At 59.4% G+C, this 20,911-nt stretch overlaps 3 protein-coding genes across 4 annotated transcripts; 2 read left to right on the plus strand and 1 right to left on the minus strand.

Moving 5' to 3' along the window:
- On the plus strand, positions 1–7,772 carry PPM1J (protein phosphatase, Mg2+/Mn2+ dependent 1J). The gene is made up of 10 exons (XM_042884249.1): positions 1–272; positions 1,564–1,690; positions 1,782–2,081; positions 2,462–2,574; positions 3,751–3,835; positions 5,059–5,177; positions 5,293–5,356; positions 5,601–5,708; positions 5,839–5,990; positions 6,223–7,772. The coding sequence occupies exons 1-10, from the start codon at positions 1–3 to the stop codon at positions 6,368–6,370; spliced, it is 1,488 nt and encodes a 495-aa protein (XP_042740183.1). The 3' UTR covers positions 6,371–7,772.
- Positions 7,773–8,215: 443 nt separating this feature from the next.
- Positions 8,216–13,685, plus strand: RHOC (ras homolog family member C). Of its 2 annotated transcripts, none has more exons than XM_042884397.1 (5): positions 8,216–8,322; positions 11,912–12,069; positions 12,269–12,389; positions 12,749–12,879; positions 13,067–13,685. In XM_042884397.1, exons 2-5 carry the CDS (start codon positions 11,914–11,916, stop codon positions 13,238–13,240), a joined length of 582 nt encoding a protein of 193 aa, XP_042740331.1. In that variant the 5' UTR covers positions 8,216–8,322; positions 11,912–11,913; the 3' UTR covers positions 13,241–13,685. The 2 variants fall into 2 exon arrangements, with proteins under 2 accessions (XP_042740331.1, XP_042740332.1); XM_042884398.1 differs by lacking the exon at positions 8,216–8,322 and adding an exon at positions 8,684–8,835.
- An 82-nt stretch (positions 13,686–13,767) lies between these two features.
- Positions 13,768–19,694, minus strand: MOV10 (Mov10 RISC complex RNA helicase). Its single transcript, XM_042884395.1, has 22 exons — positions 19,528–19,694; positions 18,677–18,773; positions 18,410–18,537; positions 18,092–18,330; positions 17,779–18,019; positions 17,483–17,605; positions 17,219–17,372; positions 16,993–17,147; positions 16,745–16,921; positions 16,518–16,665; positions 16,282–16,443; positions 16,101–16,204; positions 15,848–15,945; positions 15,648–15,767; positions 15,465–15,567; positions 15,180–15,303; positions 14,913–15,104; positions 14,752–14,826; positions 14,550–14,675; positions 14,362–14,450; positions 14,178–14,293; positions 13,768–14,109 (listed from the first exon to the last, which is right to left on the minus strand). The coding sequence occupies exons 1-21, from the start codon at positions 19,659–19,661 to the stop codon at positions 14,185–14,187; spliced, it is 2,898 nt and encodes a 965-aa protein (XP_042740329.1). The 5' UTR covers positions 19,662–19,694; the 3' UTR covers positions 13,768–14,109; positions 14,178–14,184.
- Positions 19,695–20,911: the final 1,217 nt, after the last annotated feature.

The following is a 20,911-nucleotide window of genomic DNA, read 5'->3' on the forward strand; positions in this document are numbered from 1 at the left end:
ATGCTGCTGCGGGTGCGTTCGGCGGTCTCACACCTGGTGGCGGGGCTGGGCCCCGGGCCGGGCACGCAACCCCCGGCCGAGCCCCGGCACGGCGGTGGCGGCGGTAGCGGGGCCGGGGGCGAGGAGGGGTCGCAGGTGACGGCGTTCTGCCGGCCGGCCTTCCTACAGCTGACGTCCGAGGAACTGCGCCGTGCCGACGACCACACGGGGCGGGCGGTGCAAAGCCCCCGCGACGGCCGCCGCCGCCTGCCCTGGAGCACGGGCTACGCTGAGTGAGCGGGGCCGGGCCGGGCGGGGGGAAGCGCCGTGCCCGTTGGGGGCTGCGGGGAGGGCGTTCGGGACACGCGGCTCCGTTCTGCCGCTCCCGAAGGCGGCCGCGTCCCTCCGCGCTGCTCCGCGGCTGTCACCGCTCGGCGGCATCGGCGCGGCGCTGCGGTGCGGGGCGGTGAGCGCTGCGGGGGCTCCCGGCGCTGCCCGGCCACGGAGAACGCGCTGCGGCCTCACCGAGCCGGGAGAAGCGGGCGGAGCGGGGCCACGAGAAATGAAAGTGGGTCGAGGCGGTGCTGAGCTGTGCGTTCCTACACGGGAGGATTGCCTGCCGGCTCTCTGCCCGTCTGCCGGCGGCTCAGCTGTTTACGCTGTTCCCCATCCCCTCAGAGCTCGAAGCTCTTCCATTTTCTGCGCTTATCTGCCCGATGCCCGGTGCTACGCAGGGAACTGATACTGAAGGCTGAAGGAACCGCTCCGGTTCTTGCAGGACATGGGAGAAGGGAATTGAAGCTGCGATGGGAACAGGACCTGACCCTGATTTCCCCCTTTGGGAGCTCACTCTCTTCTTCTTTTGCTGGTTTTGAATTCTACCCGTAGCTGAATGCAGGTGGGGAAGGTCAGGAGCTGAAGGCCACCTCTGTGCTCTGCTCCTGCAGCTTTGCACGAGCTGAGCTTCCCTGGAACCTCCTGAGATGTGTTTCCTTCGGGAAGTGCTGGGGTAGGGGCAGCCTGCACTCGTTCTTGCAGGAGCAGAAACCCTGCAGATGCTGTGGGGAAAGGAAGGAAAACCACCCTGTGCTCAGCAGTGGGACTTCTCCTCTCTGTCCCAGGACTTCTTTCTGCAAACCACTTGGGAAGTCCTTACCCAAATAGCTCGCTCACTTGTGCACATTTACAGCTTCCCCTCGTGAGCAGGTTTTGCAGTCCAGACCTGACATCTGCTTTGTCAGCACAAGCTGCAAAAAGTTCATGTGAATCTTTTTGCAAAAGTCCTGTTGGTTCCATTTTTCATCTCCTTCTGTGAGCTGCCTGCTCCCTCTGCAAGGTGCTGGATTGGGATGGAGGCTGTGCATCCAGTGCAGTGTCCATGTGCCCAGGCTGGGTGCCCTGAGGCTGGGGTGGGTTTGGGGCAGCGGTAGGGATGGAGGAATTTGGTGCTGCTGGGGTCACCTCTGCCACATTGCTTCCAACCCATCCCTATGAGCTGAGGCTGGTGTTCTGCAGTGTCTCTGGGCAAACCCAGATATTGGAGTGCAAAATGGAGAACCCTAATGGTTATTTTCCTCCCAACAGGGTGATAAATGCAGGAAAGAGCCAGCACAACGAGGACCAGGCGTGCTGTGAGGTGGTGTTTGTGGAGAGGAGGCCCAGCCCCAGGGGCCACCAGCCCTGCAGGGATGGCAGCGGAGAGCCTGACAGGGTGAGGGCATGGTGGGAGGCTGCTCCCTTAACAGCTCTAAGCCCACCTGCTCCCTTGCAGGCGTCGCTGAGTCTCCCATCTCTCCCCACAGGGCAGGAGGGGGTTTTATTTCCACTACTGGGCCCTGTTTGATGGACACGCGGGCAGCGGTGCTGCTGTCATGGCATCCAAGAGGCTGCACCTGCACATCTGCGAGCAGCTGCGGGACCTGGTGGACATCCTGCAGGACCCCTCCCCACCTCCCATCTGCCTGCAGCACAATGCTGAGCTGAGCCAGGCAGAGGACAGCCAGGAGGTCCCCAGTGATGCTCTGCCACGCTTTCACCTGGAGAAGGCAGTTTCCCACGAGAGCCTGGTGATCGGTGCCATTGAAAACGCCTTCAAACACATGGTGAGCTGCAGCTGCTGACTGGCAGTGTTTGTTTTGCTCCTGTCTCCTCTGGCAGCACGGAGGTCTGCAGTGACAGCTGCTGGGCAGCTCCTGCCCTATTGCTCTGCTTCATTTTGGGGGCACCAAACACACAGGCTTTGGGCTCTGTGGGTGAAGAGGGTTTCATTGGGCGTTGTTCCAGCTGCTGCCTGCTCCGCAGCGCTGAGGAGGCTGTGTCCTGGGCTGCACACAGGACCTTGGGGTGAGCAGGGCGATGTGCCCAGCCTCAGCTGGCAGCCAGGGTGCTGACGGGGCAGCTCAGAGCTATTTCGGACTGCTTGGAGCTCTGCTTGCTGGCAAGGGCTGCTTCCCGCTCTGCCCACAGCTCTCCATCTCTCCAGGATGAGCAGATCGAGCAGGAGCGGGCGTCCCAGCACATCTCTGGGGGCTGCTGTGCCCTGGCCGCTGTCTACCTCATGGGCAAGTTCTATGTAGCCAACGCTGGTGACAGCAGGTATGTATGATCCCAGCCAGGCTGGGGTGCACCCCGATTTCCTCCCTGTGCTGTGTGTGCCTGCAGCACTGAGGGAGCTGCAGAATTCCTTCCCCACCTCTGGCACGTGATCCTTGCCTTCCCAGCTGTGTCTGTGCTTTGCAGGTGGTCCTGAACTGCACCTTAGTGCTGGCTTGGGCTACATGTTGGGGAATAAAAATTGGCTTCAATGAAGCTGCTGAAAATGTGCAAGCATCAATGTGGGGGCACGTTTTGTACCAGCAAACATTTGCAGCAGAAGGATGTGCAAATCTTTGTGCAGACAGGGCCTGAGGGAGCTCAGAATCCAAGGACTTTGCCTGACATGCATTTCCTTGGTTGTATTACTGTAGTTATGCACAGGTGTGCTCATAGCCCACAGCGTTTGGCTGTGTGAATGTGCTCTGAATGTGCTTCCATACATGGTGTGGAAGAAGTCCTGGCCCCTTTCTGCTGAGGATTTGCGGAGTGGCATGGCAGGGACCGTGAACAGAGGTTGGGGTGATGGGCAGGGACTGCTGGGTGTTATGGATCTGCTGGAGTGTCACAGGGCTGCAGGTGCTGTGGAATTGAGTGCTGTGACACGGTGAGAGCAGCAGGCGGTGGCCTGGGGTGAGAGGGACAGACTGGGGCAAAGGGTGCTGCTCATCCAGGCAGTTCCTGGCTGGAACCAAGTGGGACTCTGCACTCCCTCCCTGCCATCAGTCCCCACCAGAACTGGGCACACCTAGGCCCTGCATCACTGCAGGGGATTTGCAGCCTTCTGCAGGACAGCAAGTGGGACAGGGGGGTCAGAAGTGTCAGAGATCCCTGATCCCCTGGGACTTCCAGGAACATCTCATAAGCAGCCATTGTTTAAGCCATCAAAAAACAGCCCTCCTGCAGGGAGCTCACCCCCAGTGCTGGGCACTTGCACCTCTGTCCTGCTGCTGGCGACTTCTGCCTGCGCTGCGTGAGATGGAGGCTTAATAACCTTTGTGCTGTTTCTCTTCTAATCGTAGTTTGCTATCCATCTGTCCCATGCTTCTCTTCCATTTCCCTGTCCTCCCTCCCCTGCCCTGGGTGCTGGGCTGCAGGGCTTGGCTGATGTCCCTGCAGCTGATGGGCAGCGGGGAGAGGACCTCTCCTCTAACCTCATCCTTCCATGTTTCATTGCAGGGCCATTATCATCCGTAATGGGGAAATCATTCCAATGTCCAGGGAGTTTACTCCAGAGACAGAGAGGCAGAGGCTGCAATTCTTAGTAAGGAAGACCTTTCTTCTAACCGCATTCCTGCTCACCCACCTCCTGAGCCCTGCCTGGGGCTGCCCCTCTTGCTGCCTTCACCCTCAGCGTCCCATAGTGCATTCAGGGGTCCCTGTGCTCAGTGCTGGTTTCTTGCCTGGTGCTCCCAGGGGGAGCTGCAGAGTGCTGGCAGATTTCTGGCTTTCTTCCCGAGAGCTGCCTGTCCTGGGCAGACCTTCTGTGCTGTGCAATGAAACTTGTTAAGGTTATAAAGACCTCTCTGAGGGCAGCACAGAGGAGGAGGTGTTTGTGTTAAGGGAGGTCTTGCTGGATGGGATTTTCTGCCTTGCAGAATATCTGACAGAGCACTGTGGTACTTTTTCTCATGTTTGTGTTTGAATGACTGAGGGGAAGAAGTTGCTGTAAGCAAGATCCTCCCCAGCTGTGATGCGTGTATGGGCAGAGGGCCAGGCGTGTGCTTGCTCCACTGCGCAGCAGCTGGGCTGTGGCCAGGGCTCTCCGTGCCTCGGCACCAGCTCTGCCATAACTCAAAGGCCCCTCTCCTTCCTCTCAGCTGCTCTCCCTCTCCACCTGCACTTTGAAGCACTGTCTCAATCTCGGCTGCACTTGGGGAAGCACTGGGGCTGCTGGGGGGGATGTGGGGCATCGGGTGTGGGTGAGGTCCCTGGGGTTCCAGCTCCAGGCCGGGCTCCAGCAGCGTGCTGGCAGCTCTGCATGAGGTGGTGATGCCTGTGGGGATGCTGGCGACCACCCAGCAATGTCCTGGAGCCCTGTGCTTTGTGCTGCTGCTTGCCCCTGGTCACAGACAGGATGCATGCTTGGGAAGGAGACAGCAACTGGTGTCCCTGTGTGAGCACTGTGCTCTGTGCTGAGCTGCAGCCCTGGAGCTCTGTGGCTCTGACTCCTCCTGGGCCAGTTCTTCTGCAATTTGCCCTTTTTGTGATCCCTTTTGGGCTTCTTATGTGCCCAAACTCCTTCTGGCTCTGTGTCCTGAACTGCTCCTCCCTCTGAGCACTGTGCTGGAGGGCAGCTTTGAAGCTGCATTGTTATCACTACCACCTGAGCTTCAGCTGATGCTGTCCTCACCCTGAGGCCCCACAACCGATGTCCCACGGGTGCACCTGGCTGTCCTGTGCCGTGCTGGGGGTGCTCTATGGGTGGTGCTGGGCAGGACCCTGCTCTCATGGCACTGCAGCTGAACCCTCTGCCCCTTCCTGCAGGCCTTCTTGAGACCTGAGCTGCTGGGAAAGGAGTTCACACACCTCGAGTTCCCCCGCAGGATCCAGCCCAAGGAGCTGGGGAAGAAGATGCTGTACAGAGACCAGAGCATGAACGGCTGGTACTGCACTGTCTGGGGCTGCTGCTGCATGTGGCCACAGCTCCAGCCCCATCCCCATGTACCAAAGGGGCCTCATCCCAGGGCACTGGCCAACAGGTTGCCTTGTTTCAATCAGGGCTTACAAAAAGATTGAAGAGGATGACCTGAAGTTTCCACTTATCTACGGGGAAGGCAAAAAGGTAATATGCTGGGATGTGAGGGGAGGGGTCCCTGCTGCCCTGGGAGGTGGGGGTCTGGTGGCATCACAGCTAGGGCTCTGGCACCATGCAGGGGTTGTTCCCTATCTGCCCTTGCTGAACTGGGGGTCCCAGCCCATTTTTTCCAATGCTGTCACGGTGCCAATGCCACGTGTATCATTTCTCCTAGGAGAAGAGGTGAAGGTGAGGTAGCTTAAAGCTTGCTTTTGTTTTTGCCTTTCTCCAGGCTCGGGTGATGGCCACTATTGGTGTGACACGGGGCCTGGGAGACCACGACCTCAAGGTGTTCAGCTCCAACATCCACATTAAACCTTTCTTGTCCTGCTTCCCAGAGGTGAGCCCGAGGGCTCTTTCAATAGGTGGAGCTGACTGGGGTGATCTCAGAGAGTGCTCAGAGCACCTGGTGGTGTTGGGGTGTCCATGAGCCCTCTATCACCCTTGCATCCTGCCCCACTGTTTCCCAGGTCAGGGTGTATGACCTCACACAGTATGAGCACTGCCCTGATGATGTCCTGGTCCTGGGCACCGATGGGCTCTGGGATGTCACCAATGACAAGGAGGTGGCCAGCGTGGTGATGGAGGTGCTGACAAGCTATGAGCCCAATGACCCGTGCAGGTGAGGGGGAGACACAGACAGGTGTGTCCTGCGCCATAACATCTTGCTTGGAGCAGCGTTGTGGCCACGTATCCCTCTGTGCACAGTGCCCCTCTGTATGCATGTATCTGAGCTTTCCTAGAGCCCCTTCCCTGCCCCTTTGGCTGCATCAGCTTCCCCCTCCTCCTGGGGACAGCAGTGTGGTGTAGCATGATTCCTGCTGGGCTTGGGCTGACCGCTGTGCTCTGCCCAGGTACACCATGGTGGCCCAGGAGCTGGTGGTGCGCTCCAGGGGTGTCCTGAAGGAACGAGGCTGGCGGCTGCCCAACGACAAGCTGGGCTCTGGCGATGACATCTCCGTGTTTGTGATCCCCTTGGGTGGCCCTGGCAACTACATGTGATAATCTGAGAGCACTGGGCAGTGGAGTCACACTGCCTGGATGGCCACGAGCAGGATGCTGGCACTGCCCAGGGCACCGCTCACTCCAGCACTCATTTCCTGAGCTGACCACAAGAAGAATGAGGATCTCGGAGCCTCCTGCCCGAAGCACCCCCTCACCTACTGCATCCCTGCCCTCTGGAGAGATGGAAGGACAGAGCAGAGACTGAGCTCAAGGGCTGGTTTTCTTGGTTGCTGTGAAAAGCCTCAGTGCTCTCTGGCTTCTCGGTGCACACTCAGCACCTTGCCCTGGCCCAGGTGTGCTGCCTACAGCCCTGTGACTGGGCTCTGAGTGCCTGTATCCGGTGAAGCCTGTGCTTGCTGCTGCAGTCACCTCCTTTTCCTGCCCTATGACATTTGCACCACGGATGCTGAAGCTTCTGCACTGGGATGGGTGTGGAGTGGGGTCCTGCTGGCAGCAGGGCAGCGCCCATCCCAGCTGCACGTGCTGTGAGCCCTAAGGATGTCCCAGCCTTGTGCTCGCCTTCTTTGGCTCCTGGGCCCCATCCCCAGCTGGGCACACTGCCTTGGTCTCAGGTTTCGGTGGACGTGACAGGGCTCAGTCACAGAGCACCTGAGAGGAAATGAGCTGCTGCACTCTCATGGTGTTTGCCAGCCCCAGGCTGTGCCATGGGCTCTGCCCACCACCTCTCTTCATGCCTTGGATCACCGCTGTGTTTCTAGAGCCAATTATTTATTATTAACTGGAGAGCTGAGCTGGAAAGTGTCTAAATTCCTTCTTGGTGTGAGGTGGCAGTCAGTATGAATATAGGTCTGTTATTTCTGAGCCGTTCTAATTTGGCAACTGCTGAGCAGCAGTTACAGAGCAGCCCCGTTCAGCCAAGCTTAACAGCTTAAAGTGTTGCATGGATCTGCTTAGCTGGGGGCTAAAAGCCCACAATAGAAGCAGCTTGGTCGTGGCTGGGAAATGGAGTGGGCTGGCTTTTCCCCATACTCGGAGCTGGTCCTGAGCAGGTCTGTAGCTGCAGTTGTTTTCTCTGCAGTATTGCATTCTGCATCTGTCATACCTCTGACCTGGGGGATGATGAGTTTCCTGCACCTCTGCAGCGTTGCACCCTGCCAAAGCACAGAGGCAAGGTGGCCGTGGGGACAGCTGAGCCCTGTGCTGTGCTTTGGTGATGCACAGTAGCGTCTGCCCCTCGTCACTGGGTGTCACCTTCGGGGCGTGTTCCTCTCTGTAATCAGCGAGATGTAAATAAACTGGGTTCACTTAGTGGGGAGTGAAAGTTACCCAGTGAGATTTGCACCTGCGTGCATCTCTGTGCCGCAGGGAGCAGGGGCTGATGATGCTGGGCTTGGAGGAGCTGCCATTGCGTGGTTAAATAAAGGTCGTGCCACCCGCAGTCCCACCTCGGCGCCTTTCTTGCGGAGCTCCTGCAAAGACGACTAACTTAAAAGCTAATTAGCGCTGATTAATTCGTGCAGGCAGGTTGGGTGCCATGTGAGCCGCTGTCCTTCCGCCCTTGCGTTGCTCCCTGAGCCGCCCGATGCCTCCGCTGCTGCCGGCCGAGGCGGGGCAGCGCGGGCAGAGGCTGCATTTAGAGCTTCCTCTGCGCTTCCCTTCTTCACTAAAGAAACGTTTCCTTTGGAGCCGGCTGCTGGCCCGGGGAGGGATAAATTAAGGAGAAATTGTCTCCGAAATCTGAAAATAGAAACGACTCATAGGGCACGGCCTGGGTTCCGATAGAGCCCCGGTGCCAGGGCGGGGCAGCAGCAGCGGGGCTGGGAGCGGAGCCCCCGTCGGGAATCGGCCCGGTTCGGCACAGCTCCGCCCTTCCGAGGGCGGCCCCACAACGGGGCGGTGCCGTCCGATCCGCGCTCCGGAGTTGGGGTTGGAGCCGGCACCGGGACCGGGGAAGGGAGCCGTGCCGTGCCGTGCCGTGCCGGAGAGAGGTACGGGCCGTGCTCGGGATGCGGGCGCTGCGGGGAGCTCAGCGGTGCGCGGATCGCTGCTGAGGGCGGGCGGGGCCGGGGCTGCGGTGGGACCGAGCGCATAGCGGTGCGCCGTGGGGCGGTGCTGAGTGCGGTACCGCGTGCGGTATCGGCCGGGCCGGGTCCCGGGGGCGAAGATGGTTTGGAGCCATCCTGAACGGAACCGCCCCCGGCACAGCAGCGTTGTATTTTCTTCGGGGGAAAAAGAAAAAAAAAAGAAGGACAAAAGTTTGCTTTGCTTACCGCTGAGCTCATTTGTAAACATTTATACAAGGGGGGCAGGCGGCGGAGCAGAAACAATTGTGCAATGTCTCAGAGCAGAGAAGCATTCCAGAACCATGACCAACAGCGGCGCTCCAGCACCAAATCGGGCAGCGGCCGCCCGATCCCCCCCGGCACCACGAGGCCGTCTGCGCTCCGTTTTCCTCCTTCCCGGTGCCGTTCCGTGAATCTTTGCTCCTCTCTTCCTTCCAGGTAGCATGGTTACGGCTGAGTGTGATTTTATGTGCCTTAAATTGACTCCTGACAGCTTCAGCTTTTCCAGGGAAGCGTTTTATAGGTGGATATAGGGATATACCTGTAGATATTGGGAGTGCTTAACCCGGCTTGCTTGGTAACTTGATGTGTGTGCCGGGATGAGGACGTGTATGGGCATGGGGAATGTGGAATGTGTGTGCAAACAGCAATCAGCTGTGAGGCACTGCACAAATACAGCCACCTGCCCGGGCTGGGAGTGTCATCTGAGGCATTCAGCAGATACTGGTGCTGTTGGGGAAGGTGCTTCTGTGGGATGTAAGGTAAGAACGTGATGGATGTCCTCTGGGGGAGGAGGTGAGGGCAGCACGGGGCTCCTGAGGAGCTGTAGTTGCTGCAGCAGGCTGAGTTTTCAATGTGTCCAACTGAAATACAGCACTTGAGGAGCCTTGCAGGTTTGGTGACTGTGTACAAAATGTTGGCTTCTCTTCTTTAGCCCCGTGATGCATAAAAGGGGGAGGCTGTGGCTGTAGTCCCAAAGCCAGAGCTGGGAGTTTCAGTTTAAGAGGTTTTGTGCACATGTGATGTTTTTGCTTCCTTGGATGTCATCCTGAAACAGAAGACATTTAAATGGGTTGCAGTCAGACTCCAAGCGCAGGTCAGGGTTGGTATCATGTGTTGGTTTCATAGTATCTGCCCAGAGAGCACCAACCCTGCAGGGTGTGCAGTGCTGGGTTTGCTGGGCAGCAATCCCACATGTTTTCCCACAAAGTGCTCAAGCCCAGTTTGGGTTTTAACATTCTTCTGCTCCAAATCCCTTTCTTTGCTTTGCTTGTGGATGTTTTTGTGGGATTTGGCAGTGAAAACTGCCTGCTCTGCCCCTTGTCTGCAGAGCAGCCCTGCTCTGCTGCTGTGCTGGAGCCTGGTGTAACACAGTGTGTCTGGTCAGACCTTAGGAACAGCTCCAAACTTTCGCAACCAGGACCCCAGAGCCCGAGCTTTGTTGCTGCTGTGCTGTGAGCTGGTGTCACTCCTCCCTCCCAGCTGGTTTTGGAATCTTGTTCTGCTTCTGTATAAGACTCCATTCCTGAGCCTTGCCAGGAAGTCATCCCGCGCCGTGGGACTTTCTGCTGGAGTCGTGACGACTTCAGTGTACCGCTGTCACTGTCCCCAAATCCTTTCCCCTCAACTCTGGGCTCAGCTGCAGCCCCAAAGCCCTCCAGGGATGCTCTGTGCCCACCCTGGCCTTGTGCTTGCCGTGCTGCACCTCCCCCAGGGCCTGTCCTGATGTGCCCCTGCCTGGCGTGCGTCGGGGTGCGGCTGCAGCCCTTTGAACACACAAAGCCATGTTTAGAAGCAGAGACTGCTGTCCTTGGCTGCACTGGTTGGGAAGTGATGTTTGTGTTCCCCGCTGGGGTTTCGTGCTCTTTGGGTGCTGCAGGCTTCCTTAGGTCTCCTCTGTGTCACAGGCTGTGCTGCCTGAGCACCTGGGGGAGTGAAACCCAGCGAACTGCATGGTGATGTTCTAACCTTGAGCCTGGTTTGTGTTGCGATTAGCCCAGCTCCTTCCAACCAGAAGTAAATCCAAACAGTCTGAGTGCTCAGGACACTTGTTTGTTAAACACTGAGGTTCAGCAGAGGCTGCAGACACAGCAGTGAGGGACAGACTGAGCCGGCTGCTCTCCTTGGAGATCTGTGTCCCCCCCCACCCATGGCTGCAAAGTGCTGTGAGCTCAGGGCTGGGTGTGATGCGGGTGGGATCTCAGGATGAGAGGCCAGTGGAAAGGTTTCTGTTTCTGGTCCAACCCCTTCTTCAAAGTGATGACGTCTTTCTGTGCTGTTTCCCGAGGTTCAGAAACAGAAACTGGGTGAAAGATGCATCCTACCAGGAATTCCCCATTTCCTGCTCGGCAGGAATTTCAGTTTTTGAAGCACGGAGCTCAGCAGCGGCTCGCCTTGAAGCAGCTGTGCCAGAGCCCTTGCTGTGTTAGTGCTGGTGACTTTAGAATAGCTGCTTGGTGCCATGCGAGGTCCCCACAGGGATGGGGCAGCCCGAGGGGCACTGTGGCTGCAATGCTCCCTGCTTCCTCCCGTGCTGCTCTGTGGAGGCTGGCCGTGTGTTAGCAATGGGCTATTTCTGGGCTGCTGGGTGAGTAATGGAATGAATTGTGCTGAGATTTTGGGCGGGGACAGGGCCTCTGCCCCGTGAGTCACGGCAGCCTTGGGCAGGGCTCTGGGTGCTGCTGACCCCTCCGTGGGTCAGGATGGATGCAGCCCCACAGCCCCAGTGGTTTGCAGTGGGTTACAGCCTCCTCTGCACAGAGCAGTGTGCTTGCATGGGGACTGAAGTTGTTATCATGTGCCTTGCCAGGGGTTTCTGCATGGATGGGGAACTGATGGGATCATCAGTGGGGCCTACGAAATGGGTCAGGCTCTGCACTGAGGTTTCTGAGGAGTTGCAGATGCCAAAGAACTGTTGGACCCCAGTGCGATCTCACCCTGCTGCCTTCCTCCCTCGGACCCCAGGGCAGGCACTGCTGGGCCATTCCCAGTATTCCCAGACTGCGGGATGAGAGGTGTGGTTTGACTTGCAGGAATGTGTCTGTTGTGCAAGGTGCAGAATGCAGCCCGTTTGGCCTGTGCTCACTGAGCAGAGCCTGGCAGCAGCCCTGGTGCAGCTGCAGCAGTGGCACAAGCTCCTTGGGACAGGGCTAGGATGGGGCCAGCCCCAGCACCGGGTGCCAGGCACAAGCTGGGATTGCTCGCAAGTGTGGCGTGTTGCTGCCACTGAGCTGATTACAGAGGAGCCAACGTGTGCAACCCAGGATGCAGATTCTGCCCAAAGAATGCATAATCTGAACATAAATCCCAAAGGAGGGTGCATGGCTGATGTTGCTGCGTGTTGGTGACAGCAGAGAGAGGAAACCCCGCAGGGTCTGGTGGGCAGGGCTGGGTGCTCTGCAGCATTACAGGTGACAGATGCTGTCTCAGTGTTAGGTGGAGGAGTCAGTGGCTTTGCACGGGGTTCCCTGCGTGCAGCCTGCAGCTCCACTCACCCTCATCCTCGTTCCTGCAGCGATGGCAGCTATAAGGAAGAAGCTGGTGATCGTGGGGGATGGTGCCTGCGGGAAGACGTGCCTGCTGATCGTCTTCAGCAAGGACCAGTTCCCTGAGGTCTACGTGCCAACCGTGTTTGAGAACTACATCGCCGACATCGAGGTGGATGGCAAGCAGGTAAAGACCCCACTCTGTGCAGGCGGTGATGGGATGCTGCGGTGGAGAGTGAGCCCTGCAGCACCCCTGATTTTACCCCAACCATGCCCCGGTTTGCAAAGGACCCTCCTCACTGCAGCTGAGGAAAGCCAAGTATCCCTCCTGGCCCCACGGGCTGCCTGTAGGGTCTGTGAGGTGCTGAGTGTCCCTTTGCCCATAGGTGGAGCTGGCGCTGTGGGACACGGCTGGGCAGGAGGACTATGACCGGCTGCGGCCTCTCTCATACCCGGACACGGATGTCATCCTCATGTGCTTTTCTATCGACAGCCCAGACAGCCTCGGTAGGGAGCAGGGGGTGCATCATGGGGTGCATCATGGGGTCCTGCTGGCTGAGATCCTGCTGGCATACTGGGTTCTGGGAAGTCCCTGTGCCACTTTGGGGGTGTTGTGTCTCCATGTTCCACCCTCAGCTTTTTTGCACGCTCCAGGAAGATGCTGGGAGCTGGTGCATGGTGGAGGTGCTGGGAGAGGCTGTTGTGCCCAGCTGGGTGGCCCTGGGGCTCTGGGGGGCATTTCCATGCTCCCCTGCACGGTGCAGGGCTGCAGCTCATCATGCTCCCCTCCTGCCCTGCACGGAGCAGCAGCACAGCTGTGTGTCCCCATGCACCATAGCTCAGCAGCCACACTCTGCTCCTCGCAGAGAACATCCCTGAGAAGTGGACCCCGGAGGTGAAGCACTTCTGCCCCAACGTGCCCATCATCCTGGTGGGGAACAAGAAGGACCTGCGCAACGATGAGCACACACGGCGGGAATTGGCAAAGATGAAGCAGGTGGGGACGTGCTGGGGTTGGGTGCGCGCTCAGTGGAGCGCCAGTGCTGGGATCCCCTCACCCTCGGCTATTTTGCTGGGACTTCCTTCTTGCAGCCCTGATCTGGGCACGGGGGATGCCCTGCAGGCAGCTGCTGTGCTTCTTGCTTCTGGTGGTATTCTCAACCCTCCTTTTTAATGCTGCCCAGGAGCCTGTGAAGCCAGAGGAGGGGAGAGACATGGCCAACCGGATCAACGCCTTTGGCTACCTCGAGTGCTCGGCCAAGACCAAGGAGGGCGTGCGGGAGGTCTTTGAGATGGCCACACGTGCAGGCCTGCAGGTCCGCAAGAACAAGAAGCGCCGGGGCTGCCCGCTGCTGTGAGCAGGAAGGGCTCTGCTCCATGCCTGTCCCCGACCCTCTGCCCCAGAGCTGTCCCCAGGCACTGGGGCATCCCTGTGCCACGCTGTGTGGCGATGCCTTCGTTCCCCATCGCTCTCTATGGGCTGTGAGGTCTCTCTGCCTTGAGCAGGGCTGGCAGAAGCAGGGGCTGCTGGCTGTTCCCCGCACTGTGCTGGCCCCAGCTGCCCCATGGCCTTTATGGACTCACCAGGGCTGTGCTCAGCCCTGTCCTGCAGAGATGTGCTGCGAGGAGTGCCAGCAGTGCCCTGCACCCTGGGTCTGCCCCAGGGCAGTGCCTTGTCCCCACATCCACCATTAGAATGACGGTGCCTTCTTCGAGTCCGAGTTCCTCATAGACTCTTAGCACCAGTATGCTCAGCTGAGTAACTGGGAGAATAAATGCTAACTGGTATTTGAGTAATTGTAATTCTGCATGTGTGGCATCCCTTCGGCTGCCTCTGCAGACCCCGTGCTGTGCTCACGCAGCACTCAGGACTCAACACAGAGCGTTTTTCTCTGAACATTTATTCCAAGGACACGAAGGTAGGTGTGCTGCACATGGCTCAGCATGCGGGCTGGGGCCAGCAGTCACAGCACAGTTGGTTTTCCAGAGTTGTATAAAAAAAAAAAATGCTTAAGATTTAAAAGAAAACAAAAAATAAGACGTTGATGATCCCGGGGCTCAGCCCCACGGTCTGGGTTGGGCTCTCAGCTGCGGCTGCAGCCCTCTGCGTGACAGCCGGTGGGTTCCATCCAGCACACAGCCCGGCTCCAGGGGGGCAGAGCAGGAGGTGGCTGCAGGATGGGGCCGGGTCGGGGGTGCCAGAGCTCTGCAGGGCTGCGCTGGGCTCCTGCAGGGACAGCACAGGGTTCAGGAGCAGCACAGAGAGAGCAGCTCCTGCCCTGAGCTGTGCGTTACCTGGCCGTTAATTGCCGAGGTGCAGGGAGTCGAGGTGGTTGGCAAGATTGTCCTCCTCGGGGGGCTCCTCATAGTACCCCCTGCAGGCGCCCTCATCCTGGCAGTATCTGAGGAACCTGGGGACACAGTGGGGTGTGGGCAAAGGGTGTGGGGCTGGGGGGGTCTGGGGGGCTGCATGGCTCACCTGTGCCAGTGTTGGTCCTTGCTGAGCACGGCTGGGTTACCCACCACGATCAGCAGCGCCTTCGCCCGGGTGAGTGCCACGTTGAGCCTCTGAGCAAGGGAGAAGAGTTGGGGTTTCCCTTGTGTTCACCTTCTGGCTGTGGGGTGCCTGTGCCCATAGCAGCTCTGCCAGGGAGCTGGGGGCCGCACCTTGGGGTTCTTGAGGAAGCCAAGGCAGAAGGTCTGGTCCAGCTGCAGGTATTCACTGCAGCTGCGCACAGTGGAGATGAGGATGACACGGCGCTCCTGACCCTGAAACTCCTCCACGGAGCCCACCTGGGGTGTGGGAGTTGTGTGGTGAGAGGGGCTGGGGCTCCATCACTTCCCCAGTGATGTGTGGGGCCCAGGGTACCTTCAGCTGCTCAATTTCTGGCAGAGCCTTCAGCACGCGGTCCTTAGAGGTGATGGCCAGGCGGATCTTCTCCACCTGGGGAGGACGGGATGTGCTGCAGTGAAGCTGCTGGGGAGGCTGAGCCACCCCAGTTCCCCCATCCCGCTTCCCTCAGCCTGCACCTGCTTCCTGTAGGGAGAGATGATGCCAATCTCCTTGGGTGAGATGGTGGGGCAGCCGCGCCGGCCCTGGTTCTGCAGCAGCTTCTGCAGGTACTGAACCACAACCTCAATCTCGGCCGTGTTGAAGAAGGAGGGGCTCTTGGCCTCCCGCTCGTCCTCCCCGCACACCCCATGGAAGATGATGGGGAAGTCCTGGAGCAAAGAATTGGGATCAGCTCAGCTGCAGTGCAGGGGCTCCTCCCACCCCTGTCCCCCGTGCCCCCCTACTCTTTTGGGGAGCTCCTCCCAGGTGCAGTAGGAGTTGCGCACGTCAAGCTCGCTGCCCTCATACGCCTTCAGCTCGCTGTCATAGAAGAGCTCATTGGGCACCTTGAGGATGGCCTTGTGGGACCTGGCGGAGGCAAGACAGTGCAGTGCAGGAGAGACCTGATGCTCTCCTCGGGCACCAGGCACCCAGGGCTGCAGGTCTCCCCCATCCCCAGGGCCATGGCACCCATCAGGAGTGGGACGGCACCACGTGCCCTGCACTGAGCTGCGTGGCCCTGTCCCTACCTGTAGTTCCAGAGCAGCTTGGTGACGAACTGTGGGTTGTAGCCCTCATTTGACTTGGCATACAGTGCATTGTGCATCATCAGGCGCTCCAGCAGTGAGGTGCCTGCATGCAGTCAGACCAGACCCATGGCTCCTGTGATGCTATGCAGGCATTGTGCCACCCCCAGCCCTGCCCTCACTCACCCAAGCCATGCTTAGCAGCCAGTGGTGACCTCAGGACAGGGCCCAGCTGCTGGGGATCCCCTGCCAGCACCAGCTGCCCCCCATCAGGGTTGGTGTTCGGGTCCATGACATTCAGCAGCCCTGGGCAGAGGTAGCTCAGCAGTGAGCACGGAACGCTGGGCAGCAAAGCTGACCCAAGGAGACAGCCAGAGGCCACTCACCAGCGATTGCCACGACACTTTCTGGCTCTACCGCATGGCCACACTCATCAATGAAGACGTGGGAGAAATATCCTGGGGGAAAGTTGGCTGACACCAACCTGAGGAGAGGTGGAGTGAGGTGGCATGAGCAGCTCTGCCTGCACAATCTTCCCTCATCCTCACCCTCCTCACATGCCCCCCACAACCCCTCTTATTGCACTCTGCTGAGGCTGTTCCTGCAGCCGGGCACAAAGGCAGCCCCAGGAGCCCTGACCTTCCTGCTGTCACCAGTGTAGTGATGAGGATCCGGTAGGGCTTCAGCAGCTCCTTGCTGGGATACACGTAGCACTTCTCAGTGTTGTCCCAGTTGCAACAGGGCTGGAGCAGAACATTAGGTGGGGGTCCTTCTCCTCAGGGTTGTTCTGCAGGGGCTGGGGAGGGGGGCACAGACCTACCCTGACGTCTACAGGCACTTCCCTGTAGTTGGCAGAGCTGGCCATGATCCTGTAGATGTAACGGGGCGGGATGTCGGTGAGGAGGCGCTGGCACAGCAAGTCAGCAGCACTGTTGGATGGGGCACAGGCCAGGATCCGGGCACCCTTGCAGCATGACCACACCTGAGGGGAGGGAAGGCTGAGCCCCATGGGCTGGGCAGCGATGCCCTGTGCTGGCCCTGGGCCCCACCACCCACCTGCTTAATGGCCTCCACCAGGGTGACTGTTTTGCCTGTCCCAGGAGGCCCAAAGATGAGGTATGGTGCAGGTCGGGACATCCCGGTGACGATGTGCTTCACAGCCTGGCATTGCTCCTCGTTCGCCTCCAGCCTGCGGTCGAACCACCTGCAAATGCAGAGGCTGAGCTGAGCAGCCCCCACAAAATTCCACCTGATGCACAGAGCTGCTATTCACCCTGACTCACCGGGGCTGGAAGGTGCCCTTGAAGAGCGAGTGCTGACAGGAGGCTGAGGGGAAGAGCATGCTGTCCAGGCCCTTCTGCATGGCCATGGCAGCAGCGCGATGCTGCACCTGCAGCGGCAGGCGGCTGAAGGTGAAGGTTACGTCGAACTTCAGATTGTTCACAAACTTCTTCATGAGCCTGGAAGGAGTTGGGGTGAGAGGGGATGCTGCCCCATGGCCGCCCTCAGCCCAGGGGAAGGGCCCACTCACTTGGGGGAGAAGCCAAGCTGGACCTTCTCCAGCTCCACGCTGTGCACGTAGCCCTTGTACAGGATGCGTGGGGAGCTATCCCGCTCGCTGCTCAGGCTGGCAAAGAGGTGGTCGCCCCGCAGCACCGACGGGCGATTCTCAGCCACGCCAGGCACCTGCAGTGAGTTGTCACATCGGGTGCTCGGAGCTGCCCCCACCCCTGTGCCCCACAGCAGTCCCCACTCACGTTAAGGAGCAGCAGCGTCCCGTTCTGCACCATGGGCACCTCCTGCAGGTCGTAGCGGCGGATGTCCACTTCCAGCTGGATCTCCTCCAGGTGCAGCAGCAGCTGGAACTTCTGCTTGTAGTTCTCAGGCTGCAACGGGGCCTCCAGCAGTGACCTGGAGATGTGAGGCTGGATGTCACCATGCCCAGCACAGCCCTTCGGACACGGGGCAGCAATGGGATGTGCACAGTGCAAGGAGGCATCCCCCTCCCCATCAGCACTCACTGCATCTTCATCCAGCTGGAGTCAGGGCTGGTCTTGGGCCCGAGCATGATGGTCTCCTTGAGGCTCTTGGGGTACGGGTAGGTGCCCAGGGGGATCTCCTTCTCCAGCTCATTCTTCAGGGAGCTGGGTGAGGGAACAGCGATGCTGCAGGGGTTGTGTCCCAAAGCCTGCTGCCACTGACCCCCCCAGGATGAAGCAGCCATACAGCCAGCACAAGTGCAGAGAGCTGCATCCCTGCTAGCAGAGCCATGCCCAGGGCTCTCAATGCGGAACAGCAGTGGGTGATGGCCCTGTACCTGACGGGGGGCACTCCGTCCTCGGTGATGACAGTGATGGGGCGCTGCAGACTGGCCTGGTAGGGCCTGTAGGGCGCTGAGGGTCCCAGCTCCTTGGCCAGCTGGCTCTGAGCAATGGCAGCAATGGAGCGCCCGATGCGGAAGGGCCCATCCAGCTCCTTGCTGAATTCAAACACCACCACGGCACGGAAGAACCCATTTTGTCTGGTCTGACAGCGGACCTGGATGGGGTACGCACCGCCTGCGAGGGGGGGGGAGAGCTGGGGCTGCATCCTGCATCCCTGGGGCAGCAGGGAGTGGGGCCAGGCAGTACCTGGGTGCAGCAGCAGCGCTTGGTTTTGTGTCACCCCTTGCTCGTCCATGAAGGAGAGCTCCCGCACGCGGTGCAGGGGACGGCAGTGGTGCATGGTCACGGCTTCGGCGCCGTGGTTCTGCACCTGCACGGTGAATGTCTTCGTCTCGCTGAGAGCCACAGGGAAGCGGATCTGCCCATTTCCCTGGTCGTACTCTGAGATGATCTCTACCCCATGCTTCCCACGGATGAACTCGGCCCTGCAGGAAGGGGGCACTGAGGTCTCCCCAGCTGTGGTGGAGATATCAGGAGCCCCCGTGCAGGATATGGGAGTATTACCACTTCTTGGCACGGCTCTGTGGCACTGCTGGTCCGGAGCTGGGCTGCTGGCCTGGAGTGGGTGCAGACACCTCAACATCTGTCCTGGGTCTGCGGTACTGATCTGCCACCACAACCCGCCTCCTCTCCTGCCAGAAGCAGCCAGCATCAGTATGGGCACAGCCCCTCAGTGTGTGTCGGGGTCTTGTTGGGAGCTGGGACTCCACCGGAGCCCATCCCTGGGGGTGAAGGAGCTGCTGCACTGCCCCAGCTCAGGGCCTCCATTACCTTCTTGAAGCGCACCGTCTGCCCATGTACCTGCGCCCGCTGGGACGCTCTCAGGGCATACAGGATGGAGGAGAAACTGGGCGTTCTTGTGTCAGTCCTACATATAAAGAGAGACCTTCCGGGTGAGGAGGAGAATGCTGGGCAGGGGTGGAAGGGGGTAAAGCACGACCCCTCACACCAGCCATTCCCTCTACTTCAGGGGAGGGAAAAGGACGGGGGCTTTCTCGCTAGCTCCACTCAAACCTTACAGCCCTGCAGGCTGCTCCAGCACGGTTGTGCTGTGCCACGGTCTCTCCAGCTGTGCCCTGCCAACTCTGCAGTCCTGTCCCTGCCAGAACTTGGGTGGTAGGGTGGAGGCTGCACAGAGGTGCACAGTGCCCTGCACCCAAAGGCTGACCCACCTCCTTCTGTGCTGGGGCACGGCCCATGGTGGATGAACTCTGTCTTTGCCAATGATTAACAGGGGTGACGCTGCACGGGGCCAGAGTGACCAGTGTCAGCAGGGCGAGGCGGGTGGACAGTGATGCCCAAGGCTGCGCCCAGGCTGCTGCCAGGGGTCCCTGCAGCCAGGAATGTCCCTGTGAAGCGGGCGGCACAGAAGGCACAGGGCAACGTCTGAAGAAGTCACTCGCCGTGCTGCGAGTCAAGTCACACCTCCGTGCTGCAGGAGTCAAGCTGCCCAGCAGCACCGTTCTAAGTTCCCCAGGAACAGGGCCCTGTGCTCGGAGTTCCACGGGTCCGGGCGTCTCCTCGGAAGCGCTCAGCCCTCATCCCATCCCAGCGGGTGATAGAGGAGAGCCCCGAGGGTCACGGCTGCCCGGCACTCGGCTCCGCAGCAATGCAGTTCTCACCTGGCCCGGAACTCCTGGCTGTAGATGTCCCGCAGCACGTCCCTCCGGCTTTCCTGCTCCCGGTCCGTGTCCCGCAAGAACTGCACGAACTGATCCCCGTACCGCCTCGCCTCCGCCACGCTGAACCGCGGCATGGCCGTGCCGAGCAGCGCCGTGCCGAGCCGGTGTGGCTCCGCAAGGGAAACGAAAGCGAAAGGGGCCGAACGCCCCACGGAACCGCCCGTCCGGGGATGGGGCCGCCCCTACGGCGCTCCGCCGCCCCCACGAGCCCTACCCGGCCCCCGGCCCCAAACCCCGGATCCCGGTAGAGGATCAGGGCCGGGCTCAGTCCTGTGCTGCCGTCAGGGCTGCGTGGTCCACGAGGTGTGGACGTACAGCAGGTGTGCTGGAGGCAATGATGAGGGGTGTGGGTTTGCAGCTGGCACTGCTGCTCCGTAAATAGGGCGGCGACAGCGCTGGCTGCGTTTCTACCGCTAGTTTTCTAGGCTTTAACTCTACAGCCTGCCTAGGAGGGACGGGGATTCTCAACTTGCTCCTGTAAAGCAGCTTGAGGCCCCGGGACTGCCTGCAGCACGAGGAACTGGGGTAAGGCTGCTGTCGGTGCAGCTGGGTGACTCCTGGCTGTGCTTCGGGGTCCTGGGCAGGTTGTGGGAGGGCCCTGAGGCTTGGAAAATGCAGGTGTTGCTCTTGGAAAAAGTCACTTCAGAGCATTTTTGTCATATTCTTCGTCTAGGATGTTGGGAATTTAAAATCTGATATTGTAAATAAGTAGGAAAACTGTCTGAGTTTTCCTGGTTTAGTCGAGCTGCACTGCTGTGAGTGGCTCAGTGTTTGGTGGCTGCACGCTGTACCAATGCATCAGCTTCAAGCTAGTTTCATCTGAAACCTCTGGCTGAGAACAGCTGACAGCTTTACAGATAGAACAGCTTTCAGAATGTGTCATCACTGGCACTTCAGTGCCTCAGCTGCAGCTGTTATGCTGAATCTTGTTCATTTTTCCAAGAGCTGGGCCAAGGGTAAGGGTAGGTGAGTGCTGCAGAGAAGCTGATGGAGCAAGAAGGCGAGGAGGTCGGTGAGAGGGTGAACTGGCCCTAAAAGAAGGCTTTCTGAAGGTAGAAACACTCTGCCCTCTCAATCTTAAAGCCAGGACAAGCAGTGAACTACTTGCAAAGTAACCCAGAGCAGGAAGAGACTGGCCTTGAGGTCGAGGCTGTGCTGGTAGATAAAAGCTCTGTTGTGTGCAGCGTTATCTCGGGCCTCTGTTTCAGCTTCACATTCTTGGAATTGCTGCAGTGTTTGTCTGGATGGGCCCACAGCATCTCTGCACTGTGCTTCACCTCCTCCGGCAGCACGGGGAGGAAACCTTCCTGCAAGCAGTGCTGGC

Source organism: Lagopus leucura, unplaced genomic scaffold, assembly GCF_019238085.1.
Source record: "Lagopus leucura isolate 7727_CA_CO unplaced genomic scaffold, USGS_WTPT01 Super-Scaffold_100043, whole genome shotgun sequence".
NCBI classification, from domain to species: Eukaryota; Metazoa; Chordata; class Aves; order Galliformes; family Phasianidae; genus Lagopus; species Lagopus leucura.

What these genes read in the sequence shown, in the direction of transcription:
- RHOC (XM_042884397.1), top strand. Translation starts at nt 11,914, where the DNA reads ATGGCAGCTATAAGGAAGAAGCTGGTGATCGTGGGGGATGGTGCCTGC. An exon ending in TCGAGGTGGATGGCAAGCAG is followed by an intron (nt 12,070 to 12,268) that starts GTAAAGACCCCA and finishes CTTTGCCCATAG; the next exon opens with GTGGAGCTGGCGCTGTGGGA. An exon ending in AATTGGCAAAGATGAAGCAG is followed by an intron (nt 12,880 to 13,066) that starts GTGGGGACGTGC and finishes AATGCTGCCCAG; the next exon opens with GAGCCTGTGAAGCCAGAGGA.
- PPM1J (XM_042884249.1), top strand. Translation starts at nt 1, where the DNA reads ATGCTGCTGCGGGTGCGTTCGGCGGTCTCACACCTGGTGGCGGGGCTG. An exon ending in GGCAGAGGCTGCAATTCTTA is followed by an intron (nt 3,836 to 5,058) that starts GTAAGGAAGACC and finishes CCCTTCCTGCAG; the next exon opens with GCCTTCTTGAGACCTGAGCT. An exon ending in TCTTGTCCTGCTTCCCAGAG is followed by an intron (nt 5,709 to 5,838) that starts GTGAGCCCGAGG and finishes ACTGTTTCCCAG; the next exon opens with GTCAGGGTGTATGACCTCAC.
- MOV10 (XM_042884395.1), bottom strand. Translation starts at nt 19,661, where the DNA reads ATGCCGCGGTTCAGCGTGGCGGAGGCGAGGCGGTACGGGGATCAGTTC. An exon ending in GGCTGCTAAGCATGGCTTGG is followed by an intron (nt 15,568 to 15,647) that starts GTGAGTGAGGGC and finishes GACTGCATGCAG; the next exon opens with GCACCTCACTGCTGGAGCGC. An exon ending in CAGAAATTGAGCAGCTGAAG is followed by an intron (nt 14,676 to 14,751) that starts GTACCCTGGGCC and finishes CCCACACCCCAG; the next exon opens with GTGGGCTCCGTGGAGGAGTT.